The 16,887-nt window shown below is 36.2% G+C and overlaps 2 protein-coding genes across 3 annotated transcripts; one reads left to right on the top strand and one right to left on the bottom strand.

The window, feature by feature from the left end:
* Nucleotides 1-2,042: 2,042 nt before the first annotated feature.
* LOC137713203 (uncharacterized RNA-binding protein C1827.05c-like) lies at nucleotides 2,043-5,932 on the top strand. Of its 2 annotated transcripts, none has more exons than XM_068452480.1 (10): nucleotides 2,043-2,146; nucleotides 2,532-2,679; nucleotides 2,773-2,887; nucleotides 3,013-3,068; nucleotides 4,062-4,109; nucleotides 4,207-4,304; nucleotides 5,093-5,162; nucleotides 5,281-5,391; nucleotides 5,577-5,630; nucleotides 5,715-5,932. In XM_068452480.1, exons 2-10 carry the CDS (start codon nucleotides 2,539-2,541, stop codon nucleotides 5,727-5,729), a joined length of 708 nt encoding a protein of 235 aa, XP_068308581.1. In that variant the 5' UTR covers nucleotides 2,043-2,146; nucleotides 2,532-2,538; the 3' UTR covers nucleotides 5,730-5,932. The 2 variants fall into 2 exon arrangements, with proteins under 2 accessions (XP_068308581.1, XP_068308589.1); XM_068452488.1 differs by having other exon boundaries at nucleotides 2,048-2,140.
* Nucleotides 5,933-6,479: 547 nt separating this feature from the next.
* On the bottom strand, nucleotides 6,480-15,932 carry LOC137713218 (uncharacterized). The gene is made up of 5 exons (XM_068452499.1): nucleotides 15,768-15,932; nucleotides 15,295-15,380; nucleotides 15,143-15,204; nucleotides 14,718-14,803; nucleotides 6,480-6,854 (listed from the first exon to the last, which is right to left on the bottom strand). The coding sequence occupies exons 1-5, from the start codon at nucleotides 15,846-15,848 to the stop codon at nucleotides 6,762-6,764; spliced, it is 408 nt and encodes a 135-aa protein (XP_068308600.1). The 5' UTR covers nucleotides 15,849-15,932; the 3' UTR covers nucleotides 6,480-6,761.
* Between the last annotated feature and the right edge of the window lie 955 nt (nucleotides 15,933-16,887).

Raw genomic sequence — 16,887 nt, 5'->3', positions numbered from 1 at the left:
AAATTTATTATATACCTTATAAATAATTGTCTATTTATTATATAGCTTATAATATCCATAAAACATTGATTATAAAACATATAATATATAAAAACATTGACAAATTTTCTTTATTATTTTGTTGAATTTGATGGTAAGAGAAAAAAAAACAAATAATTACGAGTTTGTAATATTTTACAAATTATTTTTTGAAGCTCGTATAAATTTATAATGAATTTTAAGATAAATAAAAGTGTTAAACAAGTGGCTTAAAAAATATTAAAAGAGTGGTCAAATTAATTGAACAATAATTAAAAAATAAAACAAATTCCAATATAGATCAGCAATAGTAGGTTAGGTGGCGCAAATTGATTGGCCAATATTAAAAAAAAACAAATTGTACTCTAAAAGGTCACGCGGGGTGGGATGGGAAAGAGAAAATCTCTCTTCTTCCTTTCTCTTCTTCTTCGTTAGAACCAAACCAGAACTTCATTTCCAGTTTCCAGAAGCTGCAAAATGCAGATCTTCGTTCCTCCTTTCTTTGGCCTAGGTTTTTTTTTTTTTTTTTGGAAAAAAAGAGAGCCCGCGATCAGCCTATGCTGCAATAGAGCAGGGAAACCCAAAAGGCCAAAAAATCAGATAGAATTTCATCACTTCTGATGAGATCAAAGGGGCGGAACCACTGCTCCTGGGCTTGATTTCCCGCGAGAGGAGGGGCGGCCGCCACTCCTCGCCCTCATGTACCTTTGCCACTAGAATGAGGGGGTTTCAAACACAAAAACCATGAGTAGAAACCCAACACTCTATCCTAGGATATTGGACCACATGCAACGTTTCTAGGGTTAAATATGACCAATTTCATTCATGTTTTGCTCACCACCCTAGTCTAGAAATTTAATCATTTACCATAATCAAGGGGATATCTTAGAGGTGGCAAATCAATATATTGGGTTGTTAATAGATACTCATTAAAAGTCTAAGACTCATTTAGTTTTATTTCATCTTATACCATTATCACCACTACTAATCTCACCATCACCATCACTCCAAGAACACAAAATAATTTTTACCACCCTTAAGTTGAGGTGGTGCCCATCACCTAGTGGTGACAAATCAATTCTTTGGGTTATTAATGGGTACTCGTTAAGATTCATTTAATTTGATATTATCATAATATAGAAGTGAGATTGATAGTGATGATGATGTTGTAAAGTAAAATCAAACTAAATTAAGTAGCCAGGAGGGTTGTACCGCCGTGGTATATTGGCTGGAGAGCCCTTCCTTTTCCTCGGAGAGAATTCGTAAAAAAGGAGTAAAACTGAAAAAATAAAAAATAAAAAGAAAGAGGGAGTATATTCTGAAGAAAAAAAAGCTGAATTTTAGAAAATAGAAGTTGTCAAGTTTTTTTTTTTATATTTACTATGAGTTTTATGTGTTATTCCCTTCATGTATTTCATCAATTATTATTTTATATATTAATTGGGCCTTAAAGGATTTTAAGAAAAATTATTATCTTCTGCATTTAGTGAAGTTATTATCTTACTACACTAGTAAGAGTTGGGACCGGAAAAATTTATTATTTAATCGAAGTTATTATGTAATAAAACATTCATTCATAGAGGTTTTACTGTAGCACAAAATGAAAATTACATTTTCGTCAAAATGTCCGCTAAAATACAGGGTAAAAATGCATTTTCATGTCTACAAGTTCAATGACATTTTTCCAATTAAAAGTTGTCATGTGTCCGTGCATATTTTAAAATAAAAAATATCACCAAAAAATTGCTCATAGCTGCCAATATTCTTAATCAACTAGTTACAAGTAATTCGTTGTTTCTTCTCTTTCTAAGTGATTTTTTCAGCTTTTGCTTGTACAGAATGTAAACCCAAGCCCAACGCCTTTAAAACAACAAACATCAACCAAAAAACTAAAACGAAAATTAATGAAAATAATTTAAAATTTTTAAATTTTTAAATGAATAGTATCAAAATTAATTTTTTAATGTAAAAATTTGATTTTTTGTTAAAATAAACAATATTGAAACTTTTTCTTAAAGTACCCAAAAATAAAACAGAAAAACCTTTAACCTAAAGCCCGCCTCCTTCTTCCTCCTCCTCCTCCACTTTCAGACTCCCAGTCTGCATCTTTACACTTCTCCAGGTAAGGGTAAACCATACTCTCTCTCTCTCCTGTAATTAGTGGTGATTTTTGTTACTTTTTCTGCTTTAATTGTTATCATGGCATGACAATGTCGGCTGCCTTCAAGTTATGCCTTTTGCTTGCTCTCTCATGAACCCTAAATTTCTGTTTGTTTGCTGGGAAAATATTGAATTTAAAAGAAACTATAGCTCCATTAGACTTGGATTTTGCACCCGTGAGTTTATTTGGGAATACTTTCGTTCTCTGCAGTCTGCACTCCTGTAAATGTTGTCAATTTCTTGTAATTTTGTTATAAAGTCAATTTCTTGCAATTGGTATATACATTTTTCCCAAAATTAAATCATTCAATTTCATTTCAATTGTGATTAGTAACATATTATTGAATTCGCAGCAGCGAAATGGGGGCGAAGGCGAAAAAGGCGATGAAAAAGCAATTGAGCAAAGCCTCTGCTCAATTATCAGCTTCTTCTCACAAAAATAAAGAAGCTGCTGCTACTGCTACTGTAACTGTTACTGCTTCTACCGCTGCTGATTTCTTGGTAATGCTTAATGTAATCCTAGTTATTTATTTATTTTTCCTTTCTCGTCTGGTTGTGTTATTTATTGTTTTGGTGGTGATTTTATGTCGAAAGCCATTAGAAGGTGGTCCAGCTCGTAAGCTCCCCGAGGAAAAGCCCAAGGAGGATATTTGTACAGTTTTATACATTGGTCGGATACCTCACGGCTTCTATGAGAAGGAAATGGAAGGTGTGCGATAGAGATTGTCAAATTTGATGTACTTGGATGAACAATGTTTATAATTTGTGCTCAAGGTTATTGCTATGTTTGTAATTTTACGCCTGTGAAAACCGCTGATTAGATGTTTTTCACAGGATTTTTTGGGCAATTTGGTTCGATTAAGAGATTAAGAATTGCGCGTAACAAAAAGGTTAGGCTGTACCACAACCAGGTCACTATATATATGTTTTCTGTGATGATTCTAATTTGTGTCTTTCATAGCATTTTCTTATCTGATTAGTGGTTAACTAGCATCTGTAGTCTGCCACAAGAACTTTGACAGGTACCACATGCCAGATCGACTAAACAACTATTTCTAACAAGTGAAATTGCAGTCTTTCTAAAAGTTTGGTTGATGAGCCATGAACTGGATAAAGTTTTTTTTAAATGGAATTAAATTGGGCGTGTAGCTTTCAAATCTTGATCTGGCAAGTGTACTAATTATTGGGCAGGTTGAAACTCAAATGAGGTTCGCCACTGTGGAAATCTTCAGTTTGATATTAGGGACCGAGGCTGAAAAATAATCATGGAAAAAAGAATTAGATATTTTGGAGTGAAAGTAGTACTCCTAGGGTGATCAGCCTTGATGAAAATCAAGGTAGTGCTCCAAGAGGTATAAAGTTTGAAGAGAGTTTGTAAAAAAATTTGTTTTTCACCTTACAAACTCCAACGGTATCTTATAAAAAATAAAGATACATGTATAGGGTTTAGGGTTAAAACCTTTAAGATAATTTAAGATTAGGAAGATCAAGTGTTTTAAGAAATTAATCCCCTAGAGGATAAAGTGTATCAAGATGTTATATTTACATAGAAAATAATCTCTCTGTATATATATTTAATCTATACTCCAAATCATTACAATTATCATACCTTGCTCATCGATGGCGTCTCATTTGGAAGGAGTGAAAAAAATATGCATTGACTGATGACTTGAGGACGTATTTTGTTCCCTGCAACTGAAGATAAATATAGTATTTATCACTCTTGAACGTAATTCCGCAACACCTTCTTTCCTTCCGGACTTGTGATTATTTGCAGATTAAAGATCCTCTTGTTCATTTAGTATGCAGTATCATAGTTACAGGAATTATTATGTTTTTCACAGATTTTAACTCGTTTTTCCCTTTCATCTTATGTTAAATAGACAGGAAAATCGAAGCATTTTGGCTTCATTGAGTTTGAAGACCCTGAGGTTGTATTCATTTTCTTAGAATTTATTATCTAAAGTCCTGTTCTTCTCTACAATGTTTCCTTTTTTGTGGTGCTAACACTACCTTCCTTGTTTGCAGGTGGCAAAAGTTGTAGCTGACACTATGCATAACTATTTGTTGTTCGAACACGTGTTGCAAGTCCATCTTATTCCTCCACAGAAAGTTCACCCGAAATTGTAAGTAATTATTTGTTTATCTTTTATGGTATGAGAGTTTGGCATCCAAGATATTTTTCTCATAGTAAATCCAAATATGTAATTTGTGGTTAAGCTGTTCAATGGTTGCTTAAAATTGCTATCATACAACTCGTTCATCTGTGTGCTTTGAGTCCCGAGTGGTAATAATTTCGCGTTCATTTCTCTGTGTCACTTAAAATTGAGAACAGTGGAAAACTATAGATAGGAATGGAGGGAAAGGATGAAAGAGTTAAGGGGAACTTTTATTGTAGGTAAAGTTCTCATGGTTTAAATTCGATAATTGAAAAATAGATCAGTCATCAAGCTAGAGGAGGGAAAAGGTAGGGCCAGGTATCAGTGGTTGAATTGTACGGTGTTTGTATTGGTAGATTGACTTAACAAGTACATAGATAATAAATCCAATATGACATATACGAACTCTAGTACTACTGGATTAGAGCGACTGTGACATGTATGAAATTCGAGTTGGCTTGTCATTGCCAAAACTAAAAGTGGATGTCTTTTGTAATGGTCTCAATAATTTGAACGTATCTATCAACAACCATGCCAATTTTTCTAGTGGGTGTTTGGTGATGATAAAGCCATGGAGTGATGGTACTAGAAGTTGTTCAATTGGTAGCTGGTCTCTTTAAAATATTGTAGAGTTAAATATTATTGGTACTCCTACCAAAATACAATTCTAACTTTGGAAAAACGGGTTGGTTTTCCCCTTACTAATCAATTTTATAGCTATAAATGCTCATCATTTGTGTTTTGCTTACTTTTAGATGGAAGGGTTTCAACTACCGAGTCAGACCCGAGAACTGGGTTCAAATTGAGCGGAAGAGGCATGACAAGGTAGTCATTGCGGACGTGAAAGCAACCTCTAGCAAGTTTTCTCATTTGACGATACCCAAAAGACCTGCAAGGACTTTCAGTCTTTTAACTTTTTCCTCTTTGGGTGGTGATTTTTCAGGAAAGAACGGTGGAAGAGCTCAAGAAGTTAATGGAGAAGATTATGAAGAGAGATCTGAAGCGTCAAAAGAAAATTGAGGCCGCTGGTATTGATTATAAATGCCCAGAAATTGTAAGAATCTGGTCCTGTTTACGGTTGTATATATTCTTTTCACTATTAGAAGCTTGTTCTTAATTGTTTTTTTTTTTTTTTTTTGGGTTTTATATTGAAGCGATGTTGCTTAAACATTTCGTCGTACATCCATTTTTCAAGGTTGATTTAGTAGTTAAATTGTACATGTATTTGGTTCTTGGCAGGTGGGTGGTAGTGAAGAACCTGCTCCAAAGAAAAGGAAGACCGACCGGAAGAAGGTATGTCATGTTCTTGTTTGTACCATTTTCTGGAAGATAAAACATATGTAGTCATCTCTTCTCATCTCATCTCTTCTATGGCAGGTTGTTTCGAAATGATGAAGCGCTCACGCTCGTCTCTGTCCACCCCTTTCGCTGGGAACAAGGCAGTTATGGATTTCTGGAGAATTTGGGCTTGAGTTTTGAATCTTACCTAACAAATATAACCTCTTGTAGTTTTTTTTTTTTTAACGACCTTTTTCATCACTCTTCATGTAATGTAATCGTGCATTGTCTATTGACAAGTGTTTTACTGTCGTTCAGCATTACGTAGTTAGACGTGGTTTTCGGTCACTCATTTGGTATCATAGGAACGGATAATCGGCATACTTGCACGCTAGTGTCGTGACACATCCTACTTACGGCCTTATGGCCAAATGATCGAACCGATCAAGCACTCCCCCAAAGATCATGCATGAACCAAATCGAATTGAATGTGCGTGTGAAGTTTTATAGTATGTTTCCACGGAAATGGCCTCCGGCCTCCCGGTGGAGTCCCCCTTTCTCTTGTTTACACCATCATTATAGACACCAAATTAACAAGAGGCAACAGAGAGATACCAATGGCACGACGATGAGGATGACAACAGAAGATAGACGCGTCATGGATCGCTAAATTTTATCTTTTGTGTGTGTTGTGCACGCGAATTCCACGCATATTACCCTGGATCTTTTATGACAAACTTCTCTCTTTCGTTCACTTCTCCCTAAAAAATCAAATGTTGATCGACTAAATCCTAAAGTTTCGACCTCAAATGAAATACCAGAGGAATAATAGTTACGTCCTTCGTCACTCTAACGAATATGGGAAGCAAAAGAATAACAATTTCTCGCAAAGGCTACTATAAGATGTTAGTATGAATAACATGTGTTATGATACAACTGTTGGTGATGACATATATATAAATGCGATACCAAATGCTTGTAATGCATGAAGATACGCTAAATATGGTGTTTTATAGGTCACAATCTTGAACTCGAATCACAGAAAAGGAAACAAAAAGGAAAGGTTTCAAAATCATCTAGTCATGGAAGCTGTGCACCTCATTCCGAAAGAATCACGAGTTTATCCACCCACAAGATACATGCCCCCTAGAGGTATTTTCGTGCAAGAGCACGAACTTTTGTATCAAAATGTGATGATGCAATTCGCGAACCAGGCAGGTACAGGGGATTCAGAAGAGTCTGCAAATTCACAAACATCTTATGAGTCAATGATCGGTTCATGTGTTTGTGTTATGAAATGGAAATTGTGTAATGAAACAATTAACAGTGTGAAATGAAAATGGAAACTGTGTAATGAAATAATTAACAGTGTTTAGACACATCTCAAGATTCTGTGAAATGACAAACTAATTTCCTTATTTGGATTCACCAGAAAAGGAAAGACAAAAACTCAGTATTTAGATTTCATGAATCCTAACTTTAAAATCTACCTCAATCCGAACATCTGAAGATGAGAGAGACAGAGAAAAAAAGGCATAACCAGCACCATAACCACCATTAACACCACCACCCACCGTCATCGCCCCCACCATTTATACCACCATGCCACCACTTTACCACTAGCACCATCACCACTACTAACATAAACTTTATGCAACCGCCGTCACCACCGTCCATTTACAAATAACTGATACCTCCATACACAACTTTGAATTTCGTAGTTAAATCTCATCATGTAGGTTAGCCAAACAAGAAATGTTACAAATGCTATAACTTATCCCGTGTTTTTAAATGTCATCGATTTGAAATTTTAGCACTCTTAAACTCCCACACCCAAATGCACTATAAGAGATAAGGCTTGGGAAAACTATTTACCCACAGAACCCATGCTTAAGCTTCTCCACCAAGTCACATTGACAGAAATCTTAAAAGTTATTTTTAAAAGACGAGACTTGTGCTGGAAGGCTCTTAGGTTTGAAGATAGGATACTGGATACCACCCCAAATTGCATTCAATTTGTTATAAATAGGCAAAGCAAAAGTTAGATAGATAACCTTTGCTAAGAATAAGGACGAAGCAGGTGCAAAATATCACACTGTTTTAGTTCGTAACTATAACACAAAAGAATTGCAGATAAAAAAGGAAAAAATGGATACTGATATTATTGCTTTCAGTGTTTTTTCTCTTTCAATTGTTGTGTATTGACCACCAACGGAATGCTCTATTTATAGAACCACATCCGTGAAGATTTACAGAAAATAAAAAATCACACTCGTGACATTACACTTTTAGAAAAAGCATCACACAACAAACTATTCTTTACTATTCACTACTATTCCCAAGTCTACCTTATTCGTCCACCAATTTTACAACACTCCTCCTTGGATACTCACATATCAACATCAGTTGCCTTATTAAAACCTTACTTGAAAAAAGCTAATGGGAAAAAACCATACAACAGCAACAAAGTATTTTCTCACTAAGTAGGGTCGGCTATATGAATCCTAAAACGCCATTGCGCTCGGTTCTGTATCATGTCCTTCGTTAGATCCAAGTACTCTTAAGTCTTTTCTTAGAGTCTCTTTCAAAATTTTCCTAGGTCTTCCTCTACCCCTTCAACCCCGGACTTCTGTCTCGTAGTCGCATCTTCTAACCGGAGCGTCTGTAGGCCTCCTTTGCACATGTCCAAACCACCATAACCGATTTTCTCTCATCTTTCCTTTAATTTCGGCTATTCCTACTTTACTTCGGATATCCTAATTCCTAATCTTATCCTTTCTCGTGTGCCCACACATCTAACAGAGCATCCTCATCTCCGCTACACTCATTTTATGTATGTATTGATGTTTCACTGTCCAACATTTCGTGCCATACAGCATCGCCTGCCTTATTACCTTCTTATAAAAAATTTCCTTGAGCTTCAGTGGCATACGACGGTCACACAACACGCCGGATGCACTCTTCTACTTCATCTATCTAGCTTGTATTCTATGATTGAGGTCTTCACCTAATTCTCCGTTCTTTTGCAAAATAGATCATAGATAGCAAAAGCGATCGCTCTTTGGTACTTTCATATAACGATCGTCTTAATTTGATTGGGAGCACACCTCGTGGTTTGTTAGTCGTTTCAGGCAACTTAAGTCCTTCTGGGATTTTCATATCTATGTCAGTATCTAATTCTCCATATAGTTAAACAGTGACGACATCCATAGGTCACATGTAAAGTTTTTCTGAAACCACCAAGCTTATTAAGTAACGGAATATAATTGCGTCCATTACAGGAGATTGTCTAATTACCAACTTCCCTTCAGAACAAGCCTGCAAGGGGTTATCATTTGAAATAGCAATGTGTCTGCTCAATAATAGATATCCATTAGAGTTGGTAATGATTCTATAAATCCTAGTGGATCCTGAATGACCCAGACAGTCATACCAAAGCATATAAATTTTTGAATCAATGAACTTCTGATCCCTAACAGTATGTGCTTCAATTATCTTTATGTATGTATAATACAATCCACTTGATAAACCATTCAACTTCTTCAATATACACTTTTGGGTATCATTGGAGGTAATGCATAGATATTCCATATTTTCTGCACTTTTCATTTCAGTGTGGTATCTATTTAAATGTATGTCTTTAAAACTCAACAAAATTCGAGTAGATCAAGTAACATACAACGCATTTTGTATGGACAATATTGTTCCATTTGGTAATATAATCTGAGTTTTTCCCAAGTCTTCAATTACATCTGATTGACGTAATATTGTTGTTAGCATCAAACTTGAGAAATATTTTCAATCTCGAAGTATTGTATGCATGATTACGTTATCTGCAAGACAAACACATCCGCCATTGCTCTTGTTTTGAGAATAACCATCGTTTTTATCCATGCTTTCTGAGTAAGGGAATCACAGTTAAAAATAGTTTAAAGGAAATTGAAATGCCACTTTTATTGAATTGAAATGTGAGCTTTAAACTGCAATTTCATATTAAGAAGAGTACATCAAACATAAATGATTCAATCGGACCGATACACTTCATTCCTTCTTTCCACAATGAAGTCTGAAACATCCAAGTAGGTTGTGTTCAATTACCTTGATAAATCGAACACTGGATCACGTATATCCATTGGTTCAGCCTGGTCGAAGAAATTGATTTTTACACACTTCTCATGCTTGATATAGATCCATCAAATGTTTTGGAGTACGACAGTTACGTGTGTCCAATGTCCAATGCTACCACACTTATGGCAAACTCTTTCAAGATTTCCAGAAGTGTTATTCATATGAATTTTGCCTTTGTGGCGATTTACATTCTTGAAGCTAAGACCTGAATTATGTCATGGAACCTGATTGTGAAATTGGACACCATGATTCTTGGTTTTTTCATTCCACCGGTCTCGCTTATGGCCACATCCTCGCTTGTAATTATCGCCACGAAATGATGTGGTATTCACTTCAAGGGAAACAACATTCATTTCTGGAAATGATGCCGATCCAGTAGGTTAGGACTGATAATTCTTCATCAGAAGCTCATTGTTTTGTTTAGCCACATGGAGCACATATATTAGCTGATTGTACTCGGTAAAACCTCGCTCTCTATACTGCTGCTGCATAAACACGTTGAAGGCATGAAAGGTGCTGAAAGTTTTTTCCAGCATATTTTCCTCAGTGATGATTTCCCCACAAAGCTTCATATAGAGCTAATTCTGAATATTGCAGAATTGTACTCAGTCACCAACTTGAAACCCTGGATTCTTAAGTGAGTCCACTCATAACAAGCCCTTGGAAGAATCATCGTTTTTTTGTGATTGTATCTATTTTTCAGTGCCTTCTAGAGGGTTAATGGATTTTCAACCGTTAGGTACTCGCTCTTCAGTCCTTCATCAAGGTGATGATGGATAAAGATCATGACATTCGCCCGATCTTGAGAAGATGCACTGTTCTCCTTGATGGTTTCTCCAAGATTTCTGGCCTCTAGATGGATCTTGATATCCACTACCTAGGTAAGGTAGTTCTTCCCGGTAATGTACAGGGCAACAAAATCAAGTTTTGCCAAGTTCACCATTTTCTTTTTTAAAAGAAAAATAAGATGTGCAAGAACTTGGAATAATATGTATTTTGGAGGAATATAGTGTTAGAACTTCTGGTTCTTACAAATTTTTCATTTTGATTTTCATGCCAAAATGAAACTTCATGCTTGAGATTTATATGATTAATGAGGAGGGCGATTGTACCACACCTCTCATTGAAACAACATAGCATAAGATGGGTGATTGTACCGCACCACTCAAGCAGCAGGAAAATTTAAATATGTAGAGTAAGGTGAGCGATTATACCGTACCACCTAAAATTGTAGTAAAATTAAATCTGCAGTTCAAGATGAGTGATGATACTACACCATCTTCGATTGCAATAAAATTAACATAAATAAACATTGAGTTAGTAATCAGGATCTACATTAAACAAGAAATCAAAGATATAAGCACTTGTTATATTGAGCACCAGAAGCATGCATGGTGTTAGTAGTTTTCCGCGATGGTACATTCAACAAGTGAGACAGAAGAGGAAGAAGAATAGGAAAATCATTGAAGGAAGCATTTTTCAGCGAATGGAGTTGAGACAACTTTTTAGGGTTAGAGAGTCATGCTGATAACGTGTCATAAATGGATAAAAGTTAAAGAGAACATTTGCTAAGGACAGGGACGAATCATATGCAAAATATCACATTTTTTGTTTCGTAACTATAATACAAAATGATTGCAGATAAAAAGAGGAAATGAGGGACTGATATTATTACTTTCAATTATTTTCTCTTTCAGTTGATGTGTATTGATCACTCACAAATTGCTCTATTTATAGAGCCACATCCGTGAAGGTTTACATAAAATGAAAAGACAAACCCGTGACATTACAAAAAGCACCACACAGCAAATTATTCCCTACTATTTCCAAATCTACCTTACTTTGTGGGCATTTATTCATCCACCAATTTTACAACACCTTGGAAATAATTTTGTTTGATAATGTACACACTTGTGCTGTTAATCTTTTGACATGTATGTATACAAATTTGCATGTTCTTTCAAAGCAGTATTTGCACAATCCTGAGTATTGTTTTTCGTCTAATATGTGTTCCAAGTCCATCTATGACTAGCAAAATTTTCCATTTTATTGGTATGGAAATGCTTAGGAGACTCAAAAAAATGAGACTCTATGTTCTCTCTACCACTTCACAGTTTAACGTGAATTCTCGTACCAACATATTATAATATGAATTATGTTGTAAAATCGGTGGATAAATGAATGCCCACACAGTAAGGTAGACTTGGAAATAGTAGGAAATAGTTTGTTGTGTGATGCTTTTTCTAAAAGTGCAATGTCACGGGTGTTGTTTGGTTTGTCACGAGTGTGACTTTTCATTTTATGTAAATCTTCACAGATATGGCTCTATAAATAGAGCACTCTGTGGATGATTCATACACAGCAACCGAAAGAGAAAAAAACTGAAAGCAATAATATTAGTATCCCTCATTTCCTCTTTTTATCTACAATCCATTTCTGTTGGTGTAACTCCTGATTATTAACCTAATGTTTATTTATGTTAATTTTACAGTGATCGAAGATGATGCGATATCATTGCCCATCTTGAACAGCAGATTTAAGTTTACTACAATTTTAGATGGTGCGGTACAATCGTCCATCTTATGCTATATTGTTTCAATGAAAGGTGCGGTACAATCATCCTCATTAATCATGTAAATCTCGAGCTTGAAATTTCAAGCGTGAAAAATTTGTAAGAACCAGAAGTTCTAACACTATATTCCTCTATAATACATATTATTGCAAATTCTTACACATCTTTTTTTTTTTTTTTTTTTTTTTTTTTTTTTTTTTTTTTTTTTTTTTTTTTTTTTTTTTTTTAAAAGACGAACTTATCAAAGCTTCATTTTGTTGTCTTGAACATTATCGGAAAGAACAACCTTACCTAGGTAGTGGATACCAAGATTCATCTGGAGGTAGAGAATATTGGATAAACCATCAAGAAGGAGAACATTGTATCTTTTCAAGATCGGACGAATGTCATGATCTTTATTCGTCGCCAACTTGATGAAGGACTGAAGAGCGAGTAACTAACGACTGAAGATCCATTAGCCCTCTGGAAGGCACTAAGAAATAGATACAATCACCGGAATACGATGAGTCTTCCAATGGCTCGTTATGAGTGGACTCACCTAAGGATCTAAAATTTCAAGTTAGTGGTTGAGTACAGTTCTGCAATGTTCAGAATTAGCTCCTAAATGAAGCTTATATGGGAAACCATCGCTGAGGAAGATATGTTGGAAAAGACTTTCAACACAGCGAGGCGATCGCAAATCTCACAAATTAATTAAAGAGTAAACGTATGCGGTGGCTTTCATGCCTCCAACGTGATCCTGCAACAGAAATATAGAGAGCGAAACTTTACTGAGTACAACCAGCTGATATATGTGCTTCTTGTGGCTGAACAAAACAATGACCTTCTAATGAAGAATCATTAGTCCCGACCTACTGGATCAGCACCATTCCCAGAAATGAATGTTGTTTCTCTTGAAGTAAATATCACATCCTCTCATGACAATAATTACAAACAAGGACGTGGGTACAAGCGAGGTCAGTGGAATGAGAAAGGCAAGAATTATGATGTCCAATTTCACAACTAGATTCCAAGGCATAATTCAGGCCCAAACTTCAAGAATGCAAAGCGCCACAAAGGCTCTCCTAGAAATCCTAAAGGAGTTTGCCATAAGTGCAGTGGCACTTAACACTGAGCGTGTAACTATCGTACCCCAAAATATCTGGTGGACCTGTATCAAGCCTCCCTCAAGAAGAAAGTTGTTGAAATCAATTTCATTGACCAGACTAAACTGATAGATATACTTGATCCAATGTTTGATTTATCAGGGTAATTGAACACAACACACCTGGATGTCTCAGACTTCATTGTGGAAAGGGGGAATGAAGTGTATCGTTCCAATTGAATCATTTATGTTTGATGTACTCTTATTATTATGAACTTGTAGTTTAAAGTTCGCAGTTCAATTCAATAAATGTGGCATTTCAATTTCCTTTGAACTTTCAGAAAAAAAAAATGTCATTGATGAGACACATGTCCCTAAAGAGACGGAAGTACATGAAAGCAAAGAAATCTTCTTAAATTATGCATGTACTAACGAATTGTGAGATCGAAATAAAATAATCATCGACAACATGTTTGCATTCGCAGTAGCGATTGAAATCATATTAAGCGATGATATTGAGCTCTGCTCTGTTGATTAATGCAAACAGAAACAAGATTGACCTAAGTGGAAAGATGCAATTCAGGCAGAATTAAATTCCTTAGAAAGGCGAAGTGTTTTTGGACCGGCAATCCAAACCCTGCCTGATGTCAATCTCGTGGGTTACAAATAGGTATTTACAAGAAAACGCAATGAGAAAAACGAGATTGCAAACACTGTTAATGGTAATACACAAATGAAAACGATGTTATTCATATTTGGACTTAATACAAGGTTGCCAAACGTGTACCTCCATGATGCAGGATTTAGAATGACACACGTATATTTTTTCTACATATTTTCCTTTCAGTGATATTGCCAGTGAATTGCTACTCTCTAACTTCTAAGACTATTCACCTATTCATATTTCAATCCCTTGCTTTGTTTTGGTTCCCAATGCATTTATAGTTCCAGAGAAACACTGAACTATAAATAGTCTTCAAAAAAAACAGAGATTCTGAACTATGCATTCTATATGAATCAAATTGATTTGGGTGCCTAGGCACTGTAACTACGTGCTTTCTAATGAGAGCTAGCCCTTTTACTAAGCAACAATAATTAAAATTTAGCTATCCAACTTCTACTTTTCCTAATTACAAAACGCATAGCAGAAAATACATAGTTCACCTCTATTCATCTCATGCCATCCCAAGGCTACAAGATTAGAAGTATAGAGTGTAGATGACATAGGGATTCCACAAAGAACACATCAAACATTAAGAACCTGCGGAATTGTAAAAATGAACTTTAAATAAAGGGCTGATGGTATGTAGTGACTTACTTTGATATAAAGCTCATGAACCTCTTGGAAGAAGCTCTTGATTCCATCATCGTTACGAGAGTCATGAAGTAGCATAAGTCGTGTATGTATGCATAGTTAAAGAAAATGTCAAACTGGAAACTGTAAGCTACCTAACAGAGTACAAATAGGCACCAAAAAAAAGGAGACCTTTCACTCAGCCTTGACAACTATGGCAACAGCAATGAATTTGGAAATTGAAGACAACATAAGTATATATATTTGGCATCGTAGTTATGACATCTGCTGACATTATCACTGTTATAAGTTAAAGATACTTTCTTGATTTAAAAAAACGAAGGAGTCGCCCAAGAACCGGCAAAGAAAATAACACATCATCAATATACATACAATTCTAAGATAGATGGAGTTGGCACAAATATTTGAACTGAAAATATGAAGGATATGACCAGCCGTAACATATACGGAAACCACCAGATCATTAAAGCGATCGATTGCCTTCAAGTACCTGCACCGAAAATGTCACAAAGGTCAATAATATGCGTAAACGAGTCAAGGAGAGGAGCATAGAGGGTACAGAAAAAAGTGGCTGGCTCACATGGCACTGGTAGTCCAGGCAAGGTCCTGCACAATATCGAGAGCAGCATGTAATATGAACTGATGCAACTGAGCAGCATCTTCTCTCTGTGTCAAACCAACACCCATTACCCATCTGAGTACTTAGCCATACAAACACAAATATTCTGATGAATTTGCAAATCATTAACTACATTGCCTAGCGCGAATGTGTTCCGCTGTACACCCGAGTTTGAATCCCCCTCCCCGCAGTTTAGATTACTTAAATAATCATTAAACAAACATAACAGAAATTCAATCATTAAACAAAAATAACAGAAATTGAAGCAAGCATTGTAGATGCAGAGATTGCCAAGAAATGAAGAAACCCACTTTAATTAATTGAAAATTCGATTTAAGTTGATGAGATTTCGAGAGAAATAATTTGATTGATTGTCACGAGGAATCAAGCAATGGAAATCAGAAATTGAAAGGGAAAGAGAGAAAGAACGATACTTTGGCGGCGGATCCGACTTCAGCTTCGTAAATAGGGATGTCGTTTCTGCTGACGATGATGAAACACGCCGTCGTCGCCATCTGATCTCCCTCGCTTTCTCTCTGCTTTTTTTTTTTTTTCCAGCGAAATGGCCTCCGACGACGACTGTCACTGAGATGATGAAATGGTTAGGGGTATTTTTGTCAAAAATCGTATTCTCCAAATGGCAGGCTGAATAGAATCTGGCTAAAAAGAATGAAAGCCCAATTGGCCCCAAGGAGTGTGCACATGAAGCAACTCCGGCAGAGATTTTTTTAATGTGCCGGAAACACATGATGATACGTCATAGGTCATTATACAAGTGGAGAAGTTTTTTTTTCAAGTATCCTTCCACTTATATAATGACATGGCGTACGGACCTACACAAGTAAAGCTAAAGATCATCACCTTTTTTGTTTGTGAGTAGGTGATGTTCCGGCATACTAAAAAACTCACCAATTCCGGAAGCCGAAGTGGAAACACGGGTCCATAGGCACAAATACCATCATGGCAATGTATTCGTGTCACACAAGTTGGTCTCCTGATTCAGCCACCAAAACTACACATGCCACGGCTAGTATTGGGGAACAGTGGCTTTCAACAACATAACAAGCTGCTAGCATTTGGGAAACGTTAACTCATAGGAAGTAACAAACGAGCAAGGGCTAGGATTCAAGCCCACTGTAGCCAACAGACTAAAGCTCGGCGCATTGCTTGCCACGGTGGCGGAACAGATTCCATGGCTGTGGTGGATGTTCCCCCCAGAGGAAGAGGCCTTTGCCAAGCATAGGGCAGGACGAGACCGGCTCACTAGGGTAATCATGGAAGAACACACACAAGCACACAACAAGAGCAGTGGTGCCAAGCAAAACTTTGTGGATGCGTCACTTGTATTGCAAGACAAGTATGACCTTAGTGAGGACACTATTATTGGACTTCTTTGGGTGAGTGGTAATATTTGGTATCAGCAAATGATTTCCACACTCTTTTATCCGCTTGTGGCTAGTCTTTCTCTTATATTTGGTCACATGATTGAATAAATCAACGATGAATCAAGGAACAAAAAAAAAAACTGAGAAGTGAGGAAGGAGAAAATGAGAG

The sequence above is a fragment of the Pyrus communis genome, chromosome 1 (assembly GCF_963583255.1).
Source record: "Pyrus communis chromosome 1, drPyrComm1.1, whole genome shotgun sequence".
NCBI lineage: Eukaryota > Viridiplantae > Streptophyta > Magnoliopsida > Rosales > Rosaceae > Pyrus > Pyrus communis.
The sequence above is the reverse complement of the archived record's forward strand: the minus strand, read 5'-3'. Positions and strand labels throughout refer to the sequence as shown.